Source organism: Bos indicus, chromosome 23, assembly GCF_029378745.1.
Source record: "Bos indicus isolate NIAB-ARS_2022 breed Sahiwal x Tharparkar chromosome 23, NIAB-ARS_B.indTharparkar_mat_pri_1.0, whole genome shotgun sequence".
NCBI classification, from domain to species: Eukaryota; Metazoa; Chordata; class Mammalia; order Artiodactyla; family Bovidae; genus Bos; species Bos indicus.
Genome location: NC_091782.1, coordinates 4,200,694 through 4,220,372, shown reverse-complemented (window position 1 = coordinate 4,220,372; position 19,679 = coordinate 4,200,694). Strand labels below are relative to the sequence as shown.

The 19,679-nt window shown below is 41.2% G+C and overlaps 1 protein-coding gene across 1 annotated transcript in view; it reads left to right on the top strand.

Moving 5' to 3' along the window:
- Positions 1–19,679, top strand: part of PRIM2 (DNA primase subunit 2) — a 333,998-nt gene that overhangs the window by 187,872 nt on the left and 126,447 nt on the right. Inside the window, exon 8 of the mRNA XM_070777724.1 lies at positions 14,175–14,242. Coding sequence (XP_070633825.1) covers positions 14,175–14,242 — 68 coding nt within the window. The remainder of the gene's footprint in view (positions 1–14,174; positions 14,243–19,679) is intronic.

Below are 19,679 nucleotides of genomic sequence, written 5' to 3'. Positions count from 1 at the left end.
TGTAGAACGTCAGTAACGTGCTTAGCTTAACCTTTGAATGACAAGCTTCTTTTCACACCATAGGCTTCATGACCAGAAATCAGCCCTGGGATATCTGCTTGTACTGGTCCTGGGTTTGCTTTCTCTGCTCTTCACATCATCCAGACTCCTGAGCTGGAAATACCTTGTTAACTCTGGAAATATCTTGTTAACTCTGCACTGTTTAATATTCTTTGGAAACTAAACTGCTTGTCATACTTAGAGCTCGAGTGGAATCTGTGCATTTTGTTTGACAAGGTTGTTGACTGGTGTTTAGAGGCCATGTATTGGAAATCATGTTTGTGGGCACCAGAGAGGGGAGGGTCCCTGTGCGGAAGCATTGCACAGATGAGACCAGCTCTGCTGTGCAGATTGAGTGAGATGATGTGTCCAAGCTTGAGGAAAACCAGAAAGTGTTACAGGTGTCTGAACATGAAAGCAAGGAGCAGATTGGGTTGCCAGAGTGACAGAATGTGAATTCTCACTGTCTGGGATTTGTAGTTGGGATCTGTTGTTATTATAAGAAAATACAGTTCAGAAAGATGCAGATTTTTCCATTGTTAAAATCAATGAAGTTAAAAGAGCAGCTGCTTGTAAAAATTAGTTTTACTTGACGACTACCTCCATCCCAGTAATGAAAGGGCGCGATCTGTGGAACATCCTGTTCTCTCTGGAGCTGGATCTCAGTTACTCTGAGGTCTCGTTTTACATAAATTGTTGCCCTTTGGTTTCAAAGATTGTTTTCTTGACTATGAATTGTGTGTCTCTCAGAATATATATGCATGACTGTAGTCTGTGTCTTCAGTTTATTGTAGAGAAGGGTTGGCATGCTTGATACTGACCTGATGCTCCCGAGAAGTTAGGGAGTGCAGGAGGAGACACCCCAGCTCCTGTGTAAAGTGGGAAGGACAAAAAGACATTTTGGAAAGTGTTCCCTGTTTGTTTTTCATTAAAAAACAAAACAAAAACAAAAACCACCTATTAGAAACCTGGCATCCACACAAAAACCTGCATCTTTATTCATAATTACCAAGGCTTGGAGCAACCAAGATGTCTTTCAGGTGGGGAATGGAAAAGTAAAGTAAGCTAGTACATGAGCTCTTAAGCTGTGAAAAACATGGAGCCAGTCTGAAAAGGCTGCGTCCTATACGTTTCCAACTATATAACATTCTAGCGAAGGCAGAACTATGGAGAGGGAAAAGACGAGTGCTTGCCCAGGAAGAGGAGGGAGGAGAGGATGCGTGCGTGGAGTACAGAGTTTAGGGCTGTGAGACTGTTTTGCGTGACGCTGCAGTGGTGGGTGACTGTCATCATGTGATTGTCCAAACCCATTGAACGTACAGCAGCAGAAGTGAGCCTCTGTAACCCTCGGTGAACTCTTGGATGATGGTGATGTGTCAGTGTAGGTTCACTAGTTGTAATAAATACACCACTTTTGTGGTGGTGGTGGGGAGGCTATGTGCGTGTGGGGGCAGAGAGTGTATGGGAAGTTTTGTACTTCCTCTCAATTTTGCTGTAAACCTAAAACTGCTCCAAAAAAAGTCTATTAAAAATAAAAAGTAAAAAAAAAACAACCAAAAACCAATCTAACATTGGTCTCGTTGTTATGTGTGAACGTGTATGAATCCTGAGCTCTAAGCAGCACTGTCAGTGATGTCCTTGCCTTGTGCACACTCCCTGGGGAACCCTGCCCGTAACCCTGTCCGTCCAAGTCGTGCCCCTGCTTGAGCCTAAATTGACGTCCTCAGCTCCACACCTTCTCATGGGTATGTGTTCACTTGCCTCTTGAATATTTAAAAGCACCTCAAATTCAGCATGCCTCTGCGTGTTCTCCTCTCCCGGGGCCGCTGTATTGCAGTTTACAAGAACTGTCCATCCCCCGACCCTGCTCTCTGACTCTCCTGCTCTAGCTGTGAACTTGTGTGGAGGATCCTCCTTCTCGTTTTCTCTGTTACTGCTGCCGTGTTCTGCACCTCGGCTTCCAGATGGCCCTCCTCCAAGACATTCCTCTCTCGGAGAAGTTCCCTCAGCCTGCCCTCCCTGCCTGAACTGCTTCACACAAATGGATGCAAAATGGTGTAACAGACGCCCGTGTTCTCACCTCCAGGATCCTCATTCCAAAGGTTACCTTTTCCACGCTGGCCTAATTTCAGTGAGACATCTCGACATTGTTTTCTCTGTTTGCCTTACTCTTGAAGAGATCTGAGAACCCAGTAGGTTCTATAGCGAGACTTTTAAATTCTTAAGTGGATTAATCTAATTGCTAATTGTGTCAGTGTTTTCAAAATGTTATGTCCCTTTGGGATAGATGTGTTTCAAGACAAATATTTTGGACTCCTTTTCAAAATTATTTATCTATCAGAAACTGCAACTTGTAATAGCTGGCATTAATTAATATCTCAAAAAGTGTTTACCCTAGCACTGTAATTCCAGCACTGTTCCATAAGTGACACGGACTATTTCTTCACCAGACCCCGGCTTTCCGTCCTGGCCTCACGTGACTGCCGTCTGCAGGTCCTGTGCTCCTTCTGAGGGGATTGCTTCCTCAGGAGGAGATGACGAGGTGGACCTGAGTCCTCCCGACTTGCTTTTACCTTCTGAGCCTTTGAATCTGTGTGATATTTAATGTCATTAAAAGGAGAATTATTAGTTGGCAAAACACATTATTTCTCATACCCAAATGTATGGCAAAATGGAAGATTTACTAAATGATAATCATCTTTGTAATGAGGTTTATGTAAGAGTCCGTAGTATAAACTTGCCAAAAAAACAGCATAAACCTTGCATTAATTTAGTGTTTTAGATGTATCTTTAATGAGAAGACATCTTAATAGCTCACCTTTGACCTCTCAATAATAATAAGAAATAAGATACATGTTATTGCCAAATTTTATTATGATTCCCATGAAATAGCCCTGACACAGACCCTGCATTTAGGCTTTGCAGATGTAAACTCTCGATAGATCTTTGTCTTTCATCGTTGGTGATTCGTGTGTCAAGGACGCCATTGTATTTTCTGTCAAAACAAAGTGCTAAGACATGCATAGAAACCGAAGACTATTTAAACTAGACAAATACTCATTTCAGGTTGTAGAGGAAAGTCCTTAATGCTGAAAATCTTGTTATGATTGTATATCACTTTCTTGGAAGGCTGACAGTTGTGATTTATTAGTTTCTGATTTAGATTTAGTTTTGCTCAAAGTAGGAATTTGAAAAGCTTTAGCAGGAAAAGTATACAGATAAAACCTTTTCTGGTTATCAATTTTTAATTAAAGTATAGTTGATTTGCAGTGTTGTATTAAATTCTGCTGTATAGCAAAATGATTCAGTTATATACATAGATCAGATCAGATCAGATCAGTCACTCAGTCATGTCCGACTCTTTGCGACCCCATGGATGGCAGCATGCCAGGCCTCCCTGTCCATCACCAGCTCCTGGAGTCCATCCAAAATCATGTGCATTGAGTCGGTGATGCCATCCAGCCATCTCATCCTCTGTAGTCTCTCCTCCTGCCCCCAATCCCTCCCAGAATCAGGGTCATTTCTAATGAGTCAACTCTTTGCATGAGGTGGCCAAAGTACTGGAGTTTCAGCTTTAGCATCATTCCTTCCAAAGAAATCCCAGGGCTGATCGCCGTCAGAATGGACTGGTTGGATCTCCTTGCAGTCCAAGGGATTCTCAAGAGTCTTCTCCAACACCACAGTTCAAAAGCATCAATTCTTCGGTGCTCAGCCTTCTTCACAGTCCAACTCTCATATCCATACGTGACCACTGGAAAAACCATAGCCTTGACTAGACAAACCTTTGTTGGCAAAGTAATGTCTCTGCTTTTGAATATGCTGTCTAGGTTGGTCATAACTTTCCTTCCAAGGAGGAAGCGTCTTTTAATTTCATGGCTGCAGTCACCATCTGTAGTGATTTTGGAGCCCAGAAAAATAAAGTCTGACACTGTTTCCACTGTTTCCCCATCTATTTCCCATGAAGTGGTGGGACGGATGCCATGATCTTCGTTTTCTGAATGTTGAGCTTTAAGCCAACTTTTTCACTCTCCACTTTCACTTTCACCAAGAGGCTTTTTAGTTCCTCTTCACTTTCTGCCATAAGGGTGGTGTCATCTGCATATCTGAGGTTATTGATATTTCTCCCAGCAATCTTGATTCCAGCTTGTGTTTCTTCCAGTCCAGCATTTCTCATGATGTACTCTGCATATACGTTAAATAAACAGGGTGACGATATACAGCCCTGACGAACTCCTTTTCCTATTTGGAACCAGTCTGTTGTTCCATGTCCAGTTCTAACTGTTGCTTCCTGACCTGCATACAAATTTCTCAAGAGGCAGATCAGGTGGTCTGGTATTCCCATCTCTTTCAGAATTTTCCACAATTTATTGTGATCCACACAGTCAAAGGCTTTGGCATAGTCAATAAAGCAGAAATAGATGTATTTCTGGAACTCTCTTGCTTTTTCTATGATCCAGTGGATGTTGGCAATTTGATCTCTGGTTCCTCTGCCTTTTCTAAAACCAGCTTGAACATCAGGAAGTTCACGGTTCACATATTGCTGAAGCCTGGCTTGGAGAATTTGAGCATTACTTTACTAGTGTGTGAGATGAGTGCAATTGTGCAGTAGTTTGAGCATTCTTTGGCATTGCCTTTCTTTGGGATTGGAATGAAAACCGACCTTTTCCAGTCCTGTGGCCACTGCTGAGTTTTCCAAATATGCTGGCATATTGAGTGCAGCACTTTCACAGCATCATCTTTCAGGATTTGAAATATCTCAACTGGAATTCCATCACCTCCACTAGCTTTGTTCGTAGTGATGCTTTCTAAGGCCCACTTGACTTCACATTCCAGGATGTCTGGCTCTAGGTGAGTGATCACACCATCGTGATTATCTGGGTTGTGAGGATCTTTTTTGTACAGTTCTTCTGTGTATTCTTGCCACTTCTTCTTAATATCTTCTGCTTCTGTTAGGTCCATACCATTTCTGTCCTTTATCGAGCTCATCTTTGCATGAAATGTTCCTTTGGTATCTCTGAATTTCTTGAAGAGATCCCTAGTCTTTCCCATTCTGTTGTTTTCCTCTATTTCTTTGCATTGATCGCTGAGGAAGGCTTTCTTATCTCTTCTTGCTATTCGATGTTTATATCTTTCCTTTTCTCCTTTGCTTTTTGCTTCTCTTCTTTTCACAGCTACTTGTAAGGCCTCCCCAGACAGCCATTTTGCTTTTTTGCATTTCTTTTCTATGGGAATGGTCTTGATCCCTGTCTCCTGTACAATGTCACGAACCTCATTCCATAGTTCATCAGGCACTCTATCATATCTAGGCCCTTAAATCTATTTCTCACTTCCACTGGATAATCATAAGGGATTTGATTTAGGTCATACCTGAATGGTCTAGTGGTTTTCCCTACTTTCTTCAATTTCAGTCTGAATTTGGCAATAAGGAGTTCATGGTCTGAGCCACAGTCAGTTCCTGGTCTTCTTTTTGCTGACTATATAGAGCTTCTCCATCTTTGGCTGCAAAGAATATAATCAATCTGATTTCGGTGTTGACCACCTGGTGATGTCCATGTATAGAGTCTTCTCTTGTGTTGTTGGAAGAGGGTGTTTGCTATGATCAGTGCATTTTCTTGGGAAAACTCTATTAGTCTTTGTCCTGCTTCATTCCGTATTCCAAGGCCAAATTTGCCTGTTACTCCAGGTTTTCTTGACTTCCTACTTTTGCATTCCAGTCCCCTGTAATGAAAAGGACATCTTTTTGGGTGTTAGTTCTAAAAGGTCTTGTAGGTCTTCATAGAACCATTCAAGTTCAGCTTCTTCAGCATTACTGGTTGGGGCATAGACTTGGATTACTGTGATATTGAATGGCTTGCCTTGGAAACAAACAGAGATCATTCTGTCGTTTTTGAGATTGCATCCAAGTACTGCATTTCGGACTCTTTTGTTGACCATCATGGCCACTCCATTTCTTCTGTGGGATTCCTGCCTGCAGTAGTAGATATAATGGTCATCTGAGTTAAATTCACCCATTCCAGTCCATTTCAGTTCGCTGATTCCTAGAATGTCGACATTCACTCTTGCCGTCTCTTGTTTGACCACTTCCAATTTGCCTTGATTCATGGACCTGACATTCCAGGTTCCTATGCAATATTGCTCTTACAGCATCGGACCTTGCTTCTATCACCAGTCACATCCACAGCTGGGTATTGTTTTTGCTTTGGCTCCATCCCTTCATTCTTTCTGGAGTTATTTCTCCAGTGATCTCCAGTAGCATATTGGGCACCTACTCACCTAAGGAGTTTCTCTTTCAGTATCCTATCATTTTGCCTTTTCATACTGTTCATGGGGTTCTCAAGGCAAGAATACTGAAGTGGTTTGCCATTCCCTTCTCCAGTGGACCACATTCTGTCAAATCTCTCCACCATGACCCGCCCGTCTTGGGTTGCCCCATGGACATGGCTTAGTTTCATTGAGTTAGACAAGGCCGTGGTTAGTGTGATTAGATTGACATACATACATGATTTAAAAAAAAATCTTTTCAATTATGGTTTGTCATAGGATATAGAATATAGTTATATGTGGAATCTAAAATATGACATAGATGAACCTAGATACTCTTTTATTTTCATCATTAATGGGATTACACAGTTGCAAGTTTCTGACCCCTCATAGCCCAGCAGATACAGTAGTAGCTATTTGGGCTTGGAGAGGACTGTCAGAAGAAACAATGGAAACAGCAGTCTTTAAAATGAAGTTTACATTGTGTCATCAAAAGGTCAGCAGATGACTTTCACTCTAAAGAGCTTTGGAATGGCATTATTACCTCATTTCACTAACATGCAGAGATGTGTGCTCTTTTTGTTAGTATTTACCTTATATATTGAGGTGCTCCTATGTTGGTATATATATGTTTATAACTGTTATATCTTATTCTTGGATTGAGCCCTCGATCATTATGTAGTGTCCTTCTGTGTCTCTTATAACAGTCTTTGTTTTAAAGTCTGTTTTGTCTGATATGAGTATTGTTACTCTAGCTTTCTAATGAATTCCATTTGCATGGAATACCTCCTCCTAGCCCCATACTTTCAGTCTGTAAGTATCCTTAGGTCTGAGGTGGGTCTCTTGTAGACATCATGTATATAGGTCTGGGTTTTGTATCGATCCAGCTGGTCTGTGTCTTTTGGTTGGTACATTTAATCTATTTACATTTAAAGGTAATTATCGATGTGAATGATGCTATTGCCATTTTCTTAATTGTTTTGGCTTTATTGTTTGTAGGTCTTTTCCTTCTTTTGTGTTTTCTGCTTAGAGTAGTTCCTTTAGCATTTGTTGTAAAACTGGTTTCAGTTCAGTTCAGTCGCTCAGTCGTGTCTGACTCTTTGCAACCCCATGAGTCGCAGCATGCCAGGCCTCCCTGTCCTTCACCAACTCCCAGAGTTCACTGAGACTCACGTCCATCGAGTCAGTGATGCCATCCAGCCATCTCATCCTCTGTCGTCCCCTTCTCCTCCTGCCCCCAATCCCTCCCAGCATCAGGGTCTTTTCCAATGAGTCAACTCTTCGCATGAGGTGGCCGAAGTACTGGAGTTTCAGCTTTAGCATCATTCCTTCCAAAGAAATCCCAGGGCTGATCTCCTTCAGAATGGAGTGGTTGGATCTCCTTGCAGTCCGAGGGACTCTCAAGAGTCTTCTGCAACACCACAGTTCAAAAGCATCAATTCTTCGGCACTCAGCCTTCTTCACAGTCCAACTCTCACATCCATACATGACTACTGGAAAAACCATAGCCTTGACTAGATGAACCTTTGTTGGCAAAGTAATGTCTCTGCTTTTGAATATGCTGTCTAGGTTGGTCATAACTTTCCTTCCAAGGAGTAAGCGTCTTTTAATTTCATGGCTGCAGTCACCATCTGCAGTGATTTTGGAGCCCAAAAAAATAAAGTCTGACATTGTTTCCACTGTTTCCCCATCTATTTCCCATGAAGTGGTGGGACCGGATGCCATGAACTTCGTTTTCTGAATGTTGAGCTTTAAGCCAACTTGTTCACTCTCCACTTTCACTTTCATCAAGAGGCTTTTTAGTTCCTCTTCACTTACTGAATTCTCTTAACTCTTGCTTGTCTGTAAGACTTTTGATTTCTCCATTAAATCTGATAGAGAGGTTTGGTGGGTAGAGTGTTCTAGGTTGTAGGTTCTTCCCTTTCATCAAGTGAAATATATCGTGCCATTCCTTTTGGGCTTGTAGAGTTTCTGTTGAGAAGTCAGCTGATACTCTCATGGGACTTCTCTTCTATGTTATTTGTCTTTTTGCCCTTATTGCTTTTAATATTTTATCTTTGTCTTTAATTTTTGTCAGTTTGAGTACTGTGTGTCTTGGTGTGTTCCTCCTTGGGTTTATCCTGCCTGGAACTCTCTGTGCTTCCTGGACTTGCTTGACTATTTCCTTTTCCTATGGTAGGGAAGTTTTCAGCTATAGTCTTCAAATGTTTTCTCAGGTCCTTTCTTCCTTTCTTCTCCTTCTTCTTCTCCTTTCCTTCTTCTCCTATAATGTGAATATTGGTTGTTTAATGTTGACCCAGAGGTCTCTCAGGCTGTCTTCCTTTATTTCATACTTTTTTCCATATTATTCCATTTTGCAGCAGTGATTTCCACAGTTCTGTCTTCTAGGTCACTTATCTGTTCTTTTGCCTCAGTTATTCTGCTATTGATTCCTTCTAGTGTGTTGCTCATCTCTGTTTGTTTGTTCTTTAGTTTTTCTAGGTCTTCGGTAAACATTTCTTGCATCTTCTCAATCCTTGCCTTCATTCCTTTTCTGAGATCCTGGGTCATCTTCACTGTCATCATTCTGAATTCTTTTTCTGGAAGGTTGCCTATCTCCAGTTCATTCACTTCTTTTTCTGGGAATTTATCTTGTCCCTTCATCTGGGACATAGTCCAATTTCTTTTCATTTTGGTTAGCTTTCTGTGATTGTGGTTTTTGAGGCTGTGGGATTATAGTTCTTGCTTCTTCTGTCTGCCCTCTGGTGGGTGAGTTTAAGAGGCTAGTGCAAGCTTCCTAATGGGAAGGAAGGACTGGCTATGGGGAAAACTGGGACTTGCCCTGCTGGGCAGGGCCATGCTCAGTAAAGAATCCAGTTGTCTGCTGATGGGTGGGGCTGTGCTCCTTCCCTGTTAGTTATTTGGCCTGAGGCGACTCAGTCATGGAGTCTGTAGGCTTTGTGTGGGTGTTAAGTTGCTTCCTGGTGAGTGTTAAGGGGCTTCCCTGGTGGCTCAGAGGTAAAGTGTGGCTGGGTTTGATCCCTGGATTGGGAAGATCCCCTGGAGAAGGAAATGGCAGTCCACTCCAGTACTCTTGCCTGGAAAATCCCATGGATGGAGGAGCCTGGTAGGCTACAGTTCATGGGGTCGCAAAGAGTCGGACATGACTGAGTGACTTCACTTGCACTTTAAGTTGCTTCAGTCACGTCTGACTCTGTGACTGTATGGACTGCAGCCTGTCAGGCTCCTCTGTCCATGTGATTCTCCAGGCAAGAATACTGGAGTGGATTGCCATGCCCTCTTCCAGGGAATCTTCCCAACCCAGGGATCGAACCTGTGTCTCTTACCTCTCCTGCATTGGCAGTTGGGTTTTTACCACCGATGCTAGCCGGCAAGCTCTGTGGTGGGGCTGATGGCGACCTCCAAGAGGATTTGCCCCAACGTGTGGCCGACACGTGCCTCCCAGGACTGGTGCTGCTGGTGCCTGTCCCTGTGGCAGGCCACTGACCACCCATCCTCTGCAGGAGACCCTCAGACACTTGCAGGAAGGTCTGGCTGAGCCTCCTGTAGGGCCACTGCTCCTTTCCCCTGGGTCCTGGTGCACAGCAGGTCTGTTTGTGCCCTCCTAGAGTGGAGTTTCTGTTTCCCCTAGTCCTGTGGAGGTCATGTAATCAAATCACGTTGGCCTTCACAGTCAGGCTCACTGGGGATTCCCAGTCTTTTGCCAGATCCCTGGGCTGGGAAGCCTGATGTGGGGCCTAAAGCCTTCACAGCAATGACAGATCTCCAGTGTGGGCGCCCACCTGGCGGGTGTGAGCTTTGCTTTTGTTGTGATTGCACCCCTCCTGCTGTCTCGTTGTGGCTTCTCCTTTGTCCTGGGAAGTGGTGTTTTTTTTTTTTTGGTGGGTTCCAGTGTCCTCCTGTTGATGGTTGTTGAACGGCTAGTTGAGATTTTGGTGTTCTTGCAGGAGAAGATGAGCTCACATCCTTCTACTCTGCTTGAACCATTTTTGTAAGATGTATTTTTAATACTAAAATAAATGAATAATCTTTGCTAGTTCATTTTATTATTTTGAAAACAAGACTAGGTTTATTCTTGAAGGCAGGAATTTTATTCTTATCTCTGACATTATTCCCATTCACTGTGGTTTCGGTTTCATTGACAAAACCCTAATCTAAGATGTATGCTCTTTTTGAAAATGCTAATTGTTTTACAAGTTGAAAGCAGAACCTTTGGAAAACTCAGAAATCTTCCTCGACGTGATTTTACCCAGAACATTGATCCTTGTTTTAGGAATTACTGTTGTAAGTGATTCAAACTTGGAGATAGGTTTTGGGGGTTGGGAAGAGGTGGGGAGAGGACTGGATCGTTGAGGCTGCATTTCGGAAACTGGAGCTGGGGCCCGTCTCTGCCTGCTCTGCCCTGCCGCGTCTGGTGGAGATGCTGAGCAGTCGTCCGCTTTGTCTTAACAGTTCAGCACAAGCGGAGGTTTCTAGGAAGCTATCTGATGAGAGAGTAGGTGTGATGATGTTAGCCTGAGGGAATTTTAAGTGATTTTAACTCAGGGAGTGGGTAACTTTCATTTGAAAATTTCACTGGAGCCTTGGTATAAAAGGAAAGAATTGGAGGCAGAAATATGGTGAGTGGAGATGCTGTCTCCATAGTCCAGGACAAAGGAAACAGGCTCAGGTGGAGATGGGAGTATGATTTAGAAATATTTCCTACAGGGATTGAAGAGCTGTTTATAAATATTTTGCTGGTGTTTCTGTCTGCTTGCTTTCATTTAGCAAACATGGGTTGATTAGGAATCATGCTACATGGATTGACAGGAGCAACTGAAAAAGCCTAGACTGTCTGCTTCATCTGTTTTCAGAAAATTGATTTTGAAATATCTAAATCAATTATTTTAACCATTTTAGAGCATAGCTTTAGTTCTGAACCATGAAACCTCTTGAACAATGAAAATGACATTTGTAAAGAGATTTGACATTAGCAGATATAGCTGTAGTAAAGTGTTTTATTTATAAAACCTTGATAAAATTTTCTTGTCATGAACTAGTAGACTTAACATTTTTGGGGGATACTAAGAGTCTTTTGGTTGCACTGAAATTGCAGCAGACTGTCTCACTTTATTAACTGTTCATATGTTTTGACTCACAGAACTAGGATTTTTCATTATTATTAGATACAATATATAAAAATGACTGCATATTTTGCATTTTGGTCAACATTTTTTCACAATATAGTATTTATTAGATGTTTTTAAAGCAATAGTTTTATTTATAAAATGTTGAAAATTAGGTTTGATGAATTAAATTAATTGATTAATTACTTTTAATTAACAAAATGATTAAAGAGACAGATTACCCTATATATATGCTGAAGCTGAAACTCCAATATTTTGGCCACCTGATGCAAAGAGCTGACTCATTTGAAAAGACCCTGATGCTGGGAAAGATTGAAGGTGGGAGGAGAAGGGGACGACAGAGGATGAGATGGTTGGATGGCATCACCGACTCTACGAACATGGGTTTGGGTGAACTCCGGGAGTTGGTGATGGACACAGAAGCCTGGTGTGCTGTGGTCTGTGGAGTCGCAGAGGGTCAGAAACAACTGAGCAACTGAACTAAACTGATATCCTGTATAAAACCAGAGGATATCCTTCAGTTTCTTTTTTTGTCTTAAGAAGGTTCTCCTTTGTGAATTATCAAATGGTTTATTAGTAGAATACAAGAGCTATATATTTGATACAGTTGAATCCAAAAGAAATCTTTTACTTTTGGTGTTTTATTTAGGTGACTTAAGTATCTTATTACTTTGAATGAATGTTTTAAATTTCTTTAGTTCAAATTCTTACAGAATAAGAGGACTTCCTCAAGAAAAGAGAGAAATATAGATACAGGGACATATAATGTTAATATTACTGCACTCAAATATATCAGAGGCTCACATTTCCATGATACACTTTCAACCTGACACAATATTTAGGAATAAGGCTTTGGCTCTTACATTTTGTTTATAGATCAATTGGGGGTCATATTTCAGTGCTGAATACTTTGAATTGCCTTCAGATCAGTTCATTTCAGTCACTCAGTCATGTCCGACTTTTCGAAACCATGGACTGTGGCATGCCAGGCTTGCGTGTCCATCACCAACTCCCGGAGTTTACTCAAACTCATGTCCATAGAGTCGGTGATGCCATCCAGCCATCTCCTCCTCTGTTGTCTCCTTCTCTTCCCGCCTTCTATCTTGCCCAGCATCCGGATCTTTTCCAATGAGTCAGTTCTTCACATCAGGTGGCCAAAGTATTGGAGTTTCAGCTTCAGCATCAGTCCTTCCAATGAATATTCAGGACTGATTTCCTTTAGGATGGACTGGTTTGATCTTCTTGCAGTCAAAGGGACTCTCAAGAGTCTTCTCCAACACCATAGTACAAAAGCATCAGTTCTTCGGCACTCAGCTTTCTTTATAGTCCAACTCTCATATCCATGCATGACTATTGGAAAAACCATAGTTTGACTTGATGGATATTTGTTGGCAAAGTAATGTCTTTGCTTTTTAATAAGCTGTCTAGGTTGGTCATAACTATTCTTCCAAGGAGCAAGTGTCTTAATTTCATGGCTGCAGTCACCATCTACAGTGATTTTGGAGCCCCCCAAAATAAAGTCTTCCACTGTTTCCATTATTTCCCCATCTATTTGTCATGAAGTGATGGGGCCGGATGCCTTGATCTTCATTTTCTGAATGATTAGTTTGAAGCCATTGTTTTCACTCTCCTCTTTCACTTTCACCAAGAAGCTCTTTAGTTCTTGTTCACTTTCTGCCATAAGAGTGGTGTCATCTGCATATCTGAGGTTATTTATATTTCTCCCTGTAATCTTGATTCCAACTTGTGCTTCATCCAGCCCAGCGTTTCTCATGATGTACTCTGCATATAAGTTAAATAAGCAGGATGACAATATACAGACTTGATGTACGCCTTTCCCGATTTGGAATGAGCATGTTGTTCCATGTCCAGTTCTAACTGTTGCTTCCTGACCTGCATACAGATTTCTTAGGAGGCAGGTCAGGTGGCCTGGTTGTCCCATCTCTTGAAGTATTTCCCACAGTTTGCTGTGATCCACACAGTCAAAGGCTTTGGCATAGTTAATAAAGCAGAAATAGATGTTTTTCTGGAATTTTCTTTCTTTTTTGATGATCCAGCGGATGTTGGCAATTTGATCTCTGGTTCCTCTGCCATTTTAAAATCCAGCTTGAACATCTGGAAGTTCACGGTTCATATATTGTTGAAGCCTGGCTTGGAGAATTTTGAGCATTACTTTGCAAAAGTGTGAGATGTGTGAATTGCCTTAATATGGTTTCTTATAGTAACATTGTTGTCAAAATGAAGGAATCAGTGTTTGTTTGTGTGTGTATGTATGTGTATGCATACACTTCTGCATGTAACCAGTTTCACAGTGACTGAGCTATAAATGAAAGTCTCTCTCCCTAATTTCTTCATCATCCTAGGATTCAGTGCTACATGATTGGTTGTTATAGATTTAGAAGTTTTTCCATTTTTATTTTCAAAGATAATATTTTTGTGACCAGAGGCTTTTTCATGAACTCAGGTGGATGCTTCCCTCTTACTCTCTGTTTTGCCCCCTTTTTGTTTACTTCCAGACTCAGGACATATGTAAGATTGACTCTGTAAAGCTCAGGTCATATGGTTAGCTTTAATGAAAGAATGGATCAGCTTTCTTTAGAATTCTTTGATTTAAAAATTGGAACAGTGTCCTTAAGTTTTAGGAACACCCTCTCCTTCCATTCTCTTGTCCCCATTTTGCATTTATTATTCAAATAAGTTCAGTCTGAGGCCTTTGGTGTGGTTATTCACCCACTTCTCTGCTTTCAGTTAACAGCCAGGTCCTTGCCTGCCGTGCAGTCCGACGAGAGACTCCAGCCTCTGCTCAACCACCTCAGGTAACAACACAAGGGCACCCTGTTGTGCGTGTAAGTGCCCCTCCAGCACAGCGGGTAAAGCACCGCTGTGGGTGAAGTGCCTTGCAGGGCTAGAAACTTTACAAAGGTTTTCTTTTCCTCTTCTTTCTTCCCCCCTTTAATTCTGTGATTTAAGTTCTTAGTGCCATGTGCTTGTTACCCTTAACTTCAGTGTACTATAGAAAGTTCTTTTAATTGAATAAAAGTGTGTAGAACTGGTTGTTAAGTTAAAATGAGTAGCGATGACTGACTTGAGAAAGGTTTCAAAGGGAATGAGCCAATTTCTTAACTGTGAGACTAAGGCAGACTTGAGGAACCTGCATATGTTTTATTGGGAGTAGTTCAGATAAGTTTTATTTGTTTTCTAAATTGAAGAAAAAATTATCCTCATTATTTAAAAAGCAAACTTAGAAAATACGGAAAAGGAGGAAGAAAAGCATGTCATCACTATACTATTATGTAATTAGCTATTTTTTTCATTTTTTCTGTTACTAAAATCTCTCGAAAAGCTTAATTTTATTTTCTTGTATGGTTATCCTATAGTGTATTTATCGTTCATTATGGAGTATTTAGACCACTGTTCATTCTTTTCACTAGTACAAAAAATATTGTATGTAAATCTTTATCTGTATTTTTGATCATTTTCTTAGCATAGGTTTTCAAAAGTGGAAGTTGTCAAAGTTTATGAATCATTTTAAAGATTTAAGTATATTTATTTCTTTTTCAAAAACCTTATTCTACTTATGCTCTCATATTGTACAAGATCCTCCATGTTGCTGTACCATGAACAGATGGGACAGTGAAAACAGTTGCTAATTTAATAGGTTTACCATAGAGATACTATTGGTATCATGTACCTTGCATTGACTGTATTAAGAGTGATTTTAAAACATTTTAATTATCCATTTTATTTTAAAGTAATCTTAATTCTCTGTATCTTTGCCTATTTATTGATAGCATTTCTTGGTTTTATTTGATCTTATGTACTTTAGATATAAATACCAGCTTCCCTGGTGGCTCAGCAGGTGAAGAATCCCTCTGTAATGCAGGAAACACAGGAGACATGGATGGGTTTGATCCCTGGGTTGGAAAGATCCCCTGGAGGAGGAAATGGCAACCTACTCCAGTATTCTTGCCTGGAGAATCCCCATGAACAGAGAAGCCCGGCAGACTACAGTAACATAGGGTCACAAAGAGTCAGACAGGACTGAGCAAATGAGCACAGACTTTAGATATAAAGGGTAGTAACTCTTCATTGTTTTTGTTACAAAGATTTTTTTCTGGAAGTTTTTTTTTATTATGTTGCATTATCTAGCATACCTAAATTTTCAAGTTTCATGTAGCTAAGCACCTTTAGTGTTTTCCTTTATGGTTTCTTTTTATTCTTCTGAACCCTAGAGTGCCACTGCTTGGTCAGAAATTGGCCTGGAGTTTATTTCCAGTATCTTTCAGTCCTCCCCCCTGCCTCCCCAGTCGGTCCCTCTTTTCCTCCTCTCCTGCCATCTCTGCAGTGGGGAGGGTGGGGTCCAGGCAAACACATCTTGAGGGACTGGGAGCAGCCTGAATACTGCACAGTTGTTAACCTTCCTGAGAGCTCTGTGTCCTGGAGGTATCCTCCTCCCATCCCAGCCCCACTCCAGTGTCTCCCTCTGGTGCCAGCTTTGCCCTCTCTGTACTGTTTCATGTCATCGCTGCAGGGATTCTGTTACTTCTCAGTTTAAAAGGATTTTGTCTCCCCATTTTCCCATGGGATGAGGTGAGAACACCTCAGCCTGGCATACAAGGTCCTTCAGGAAGGAACCGGCCTGACTCTGGACTTTGTCTCAGTGCTGACACCCTGACTTCTTCTGCCAGTGGGGCCCCTGGGGCTCTTCCCGAGTGCCAGGCTTGTGCTCGCCTCCTGCGGGGACTGCTCTTCCCCCTTCCTCTACTTCTGTGACCCGACTAAAGACCACTTGTCTTCATTTGCCTCCTCTCATGACCTCTTCCAGACCACCTGGTTCTCACCCTACTCCTGCCCAGTGTCCATTCGTGTTTTCACGTGTGTTCCTGTAATAACCAGTGGCTCCTCTGTCACAGGACTTGTGCTGTTGTCATTGCTTGCTTCTTCATCTGATTTCTCCAATAAAGTATGAGAGCTGCAAAGTGCCTTTCATGATAGGTCTTCCATATATTTTGTTGAATAAATGAATATATATCATACCAGTGATATTTTTAAAAATAATTTTTTCATTTATTTATAACTGTGCTAGTTCTTTGTTGCTCTCTGTGGGCTTTGTCTTGGTTGAGGTAAGTAGGGTCTGCTCTTTGTTGAGGTGTGAGGGCTTCTCATTGCCGTGGCTTCTCTTGTTGCTGCGCACAGGCTCGAGGGTATGTGGGCTTCGGAAGTTGCAGCTCTCAGGCTCTCGAGTGCGGGCTCAGTAGTTGTGGTGCAGGGGCTTAGTAGCCCCGTGGCATGTAGGATCTTCCCGGACCAGTGAATGAACCCACGTCCCTGCATTGGTAGGTGGATTCTTACCCACTGTTCCACCAAAGAAGTGCTGTTTTGTTGCTTTTTTCCTGCATAAAGTTCTTATAATTTATATAATTTATAAATTATATTATTACAGTTCTTTCTTCTGTAAAACCACTAATTCAGAAGACATAGACCTAAAGGACTGGATCTTAACCTCCAGTCAGTGCTCAGTCCTGTGCAATAATGATGGATTCCTCTTCCTCTACCCCAGTCTGGTCATTGTCAACAAGAATTTAGATTAACTACTGATACTTCTTGAGTCCTTGAAACATGCAGAAACTGTACATTCATTTAGGGCTTTCATTCTCTGTGGAATTCACTCATGGCTGGTTGCCAGGCAACCAGGGCTGGATGCTACATGTAATATGCACCAACCGATGTTGCTGTTTTTATTATTATTAAATCAAATGGTTTCTTGTTTTATTACCATGTCAGAGTCATCTGTATGTAGCTGATGTGCATAGTTTGTGGCTTCCTATTATACAAAGTAACCTTGTGAAAGTCTTTCAAGCATACTGAATTGTCTCTTTAGGCTGTTTAAATATAATGTTTTTCTCTTACCTTATTTTTGCTTAGGTCAAAATAGGAAAGAGTACCGTTTAGTTTGAAAGATGATAATGATAATCTTGTTAGAAAAAATAATCATCATTCATTTGTATGAACTGTATAGTTTAAATATAACCTAGAGAGGAAGAACATTAGGAGGTTGAAATTGAAATCATTATTAGGTATAATTTTGTTTAGTGCCTTTAATGATCAAAGAGGAATGATGAGTAGCATTTTCATTAAGTTTGTCAATAAAACTAATATGGTGGATGACACCAATACCTGTAAAAATGAAAGTAGCTATAGGGAAATTGTCAAGTCATTTTACAGGATTTAGACATTGAAAGAGAATTATTGTAACATTTTGCCAACCTAGTAATTTGGGATATTGCTTAACAATATACATAATTCTGAGAATGTAGAGGCATTGTGCCCAGATTTTCTTAGCTGAACTTACTGCTATAGTTAAAAGTTAAATTAACCACAGGAAAGCATTTTGCTTCAATCTCTTATGGAAATGCAAGCTCTTCATTAGTGGCATCCCATCAGGAACTGAGTGCCTATATTGTGCTTGGAATAAAAAAATGACACAATTTCTGTTCTCGAGAAATTTGCATTTTGATTTCATTTAAGTGTGTTTAGTTTCATTTAAGAGGTTTATGAATGTAACGTGTTAAGTGCCTGTGGCAGAAGGTAGTAGAACAAAATGGTGAATATGTTTTTCAAATAAATTCTTGGTGAAAATGAAAAATGTGTTTTATTTTTACTTAGAAAAACGGAAGGAAATTTTTGGCCAACCCAATAAAATTTGGAAAAATAGAAACAAATTCTGCCTCACTAATATAGTTGCTGCTAGGTTTTTGTTGTAATTGTTGTGATCTCTGTGCATATTTTTATGTAATAATAATTTAAATGGTTAAACTTTAAAAACATTCATTTTCACTTAATATATCATACCTATTATGATAAAGGAGATTACTTTTCACGGCTCTAATTTTTAGTGATTTGTAATACTTAGTTGAGGATGTATATATCTATCTTTACATCACCATTCCCATTTCACTGGATATTCTTAGGCTTTCTTTGTTGCCTAAACCTGTGAAGAAAAATTGCAGACTCTGTGGCGTCTGCGGCCAGGTGAGGGCCTGGTGGAGAAGGGGCGCTGCGCTGATCCGTGAGGAGGAGGTGTCGCCCAGCAGCAGGCAGGGCGGGGAGTGGGGTGCCTTCCTGGGGCAGGAGAGGCGAGAGAGTGGCCATGCGCCTAGCAAGGGAAGCAGTCACTTGACGAAGACAGAATTCAGAATAATGAATTTTAAACCTTATAGTGCATCTGGATTAGAATTTTATTGTAGCCCTAACAAATTATCAGAAATTGAATGGATCAAAACAGCACTTACTTTTTTCATACAGGTCAGAAGTGTGACTTGGGCCTCCCCAGGCTAAAATCGAGGTGTCAGCAGGGCTGTGGTTCCTGTTGGAGGCTCGGGGGCAGAATCTGCTGCTGCGCTTATGTGCGTTGTTGGCTGGGTTTGGTTCCTTGTGGAGGTGGGCCTGAGGTCCTCCGCCCCTTGCAGGCTGTCGCCAGGGCCACATTCCTGCCTCTGCTGCCCTTGCCCCCATGGCCGCTCTGTGGTCCTCACGTGTGGTCCCCTGCCTCAGCCAGCAGTGGTGCACCAGTCCTTCTCATTTATCAAGGGTGACTTATTTGGCTGCATATCTGCCTCCTCCCAGAGAAAGCTTTCTGCTTTATAGGCTCATGTGGTTGTATAGTCCACATGGAGACCCAGGAGAATCACCCCACCTCAAGGTCCCTCATCTTAATTACATCTTAATTACATCTTCAGTGGCCTTTTTGCTATGTAACCTATCGTGTTTATGGGTGAACATCTTTGGAAGCCATTGATCTGCCTATTACAGTGAGGGTTTTCTCTTGGATTGAAGACAGCTTTTAATATTATTCACTTTCATCAGTTTTACAAGTAAACCACTTCATTTATGTACAATACTGAATTACCCTGGGGTTTTATAGTTAGGTCACTTTGTTAGCTTAACATGTTGGAAAGTTAAAAAAATGGTTAACAGTGATTTTTATAAGAATATAAAGTACTGATTTTCTTTTCAGTGATATAGAAAGAAGATAGGAAAATCTTTCCTTGCTTGTTCAACTGGCCATCCAGCCAAGGCAAATAGATACCTTTGTAAATAGTAGACTTTGTAGTGAGATTGTATGTACTGGCTGTGACTTGGGAGTAGATTCAGGGTCACAAATCTTTTAGCATCTGAAGAATTAGTTTTGTTTATCATTGATTTAACACACGGGGACTACTTGGTGCCAGATATGATGTTAGGTTCTCGGGA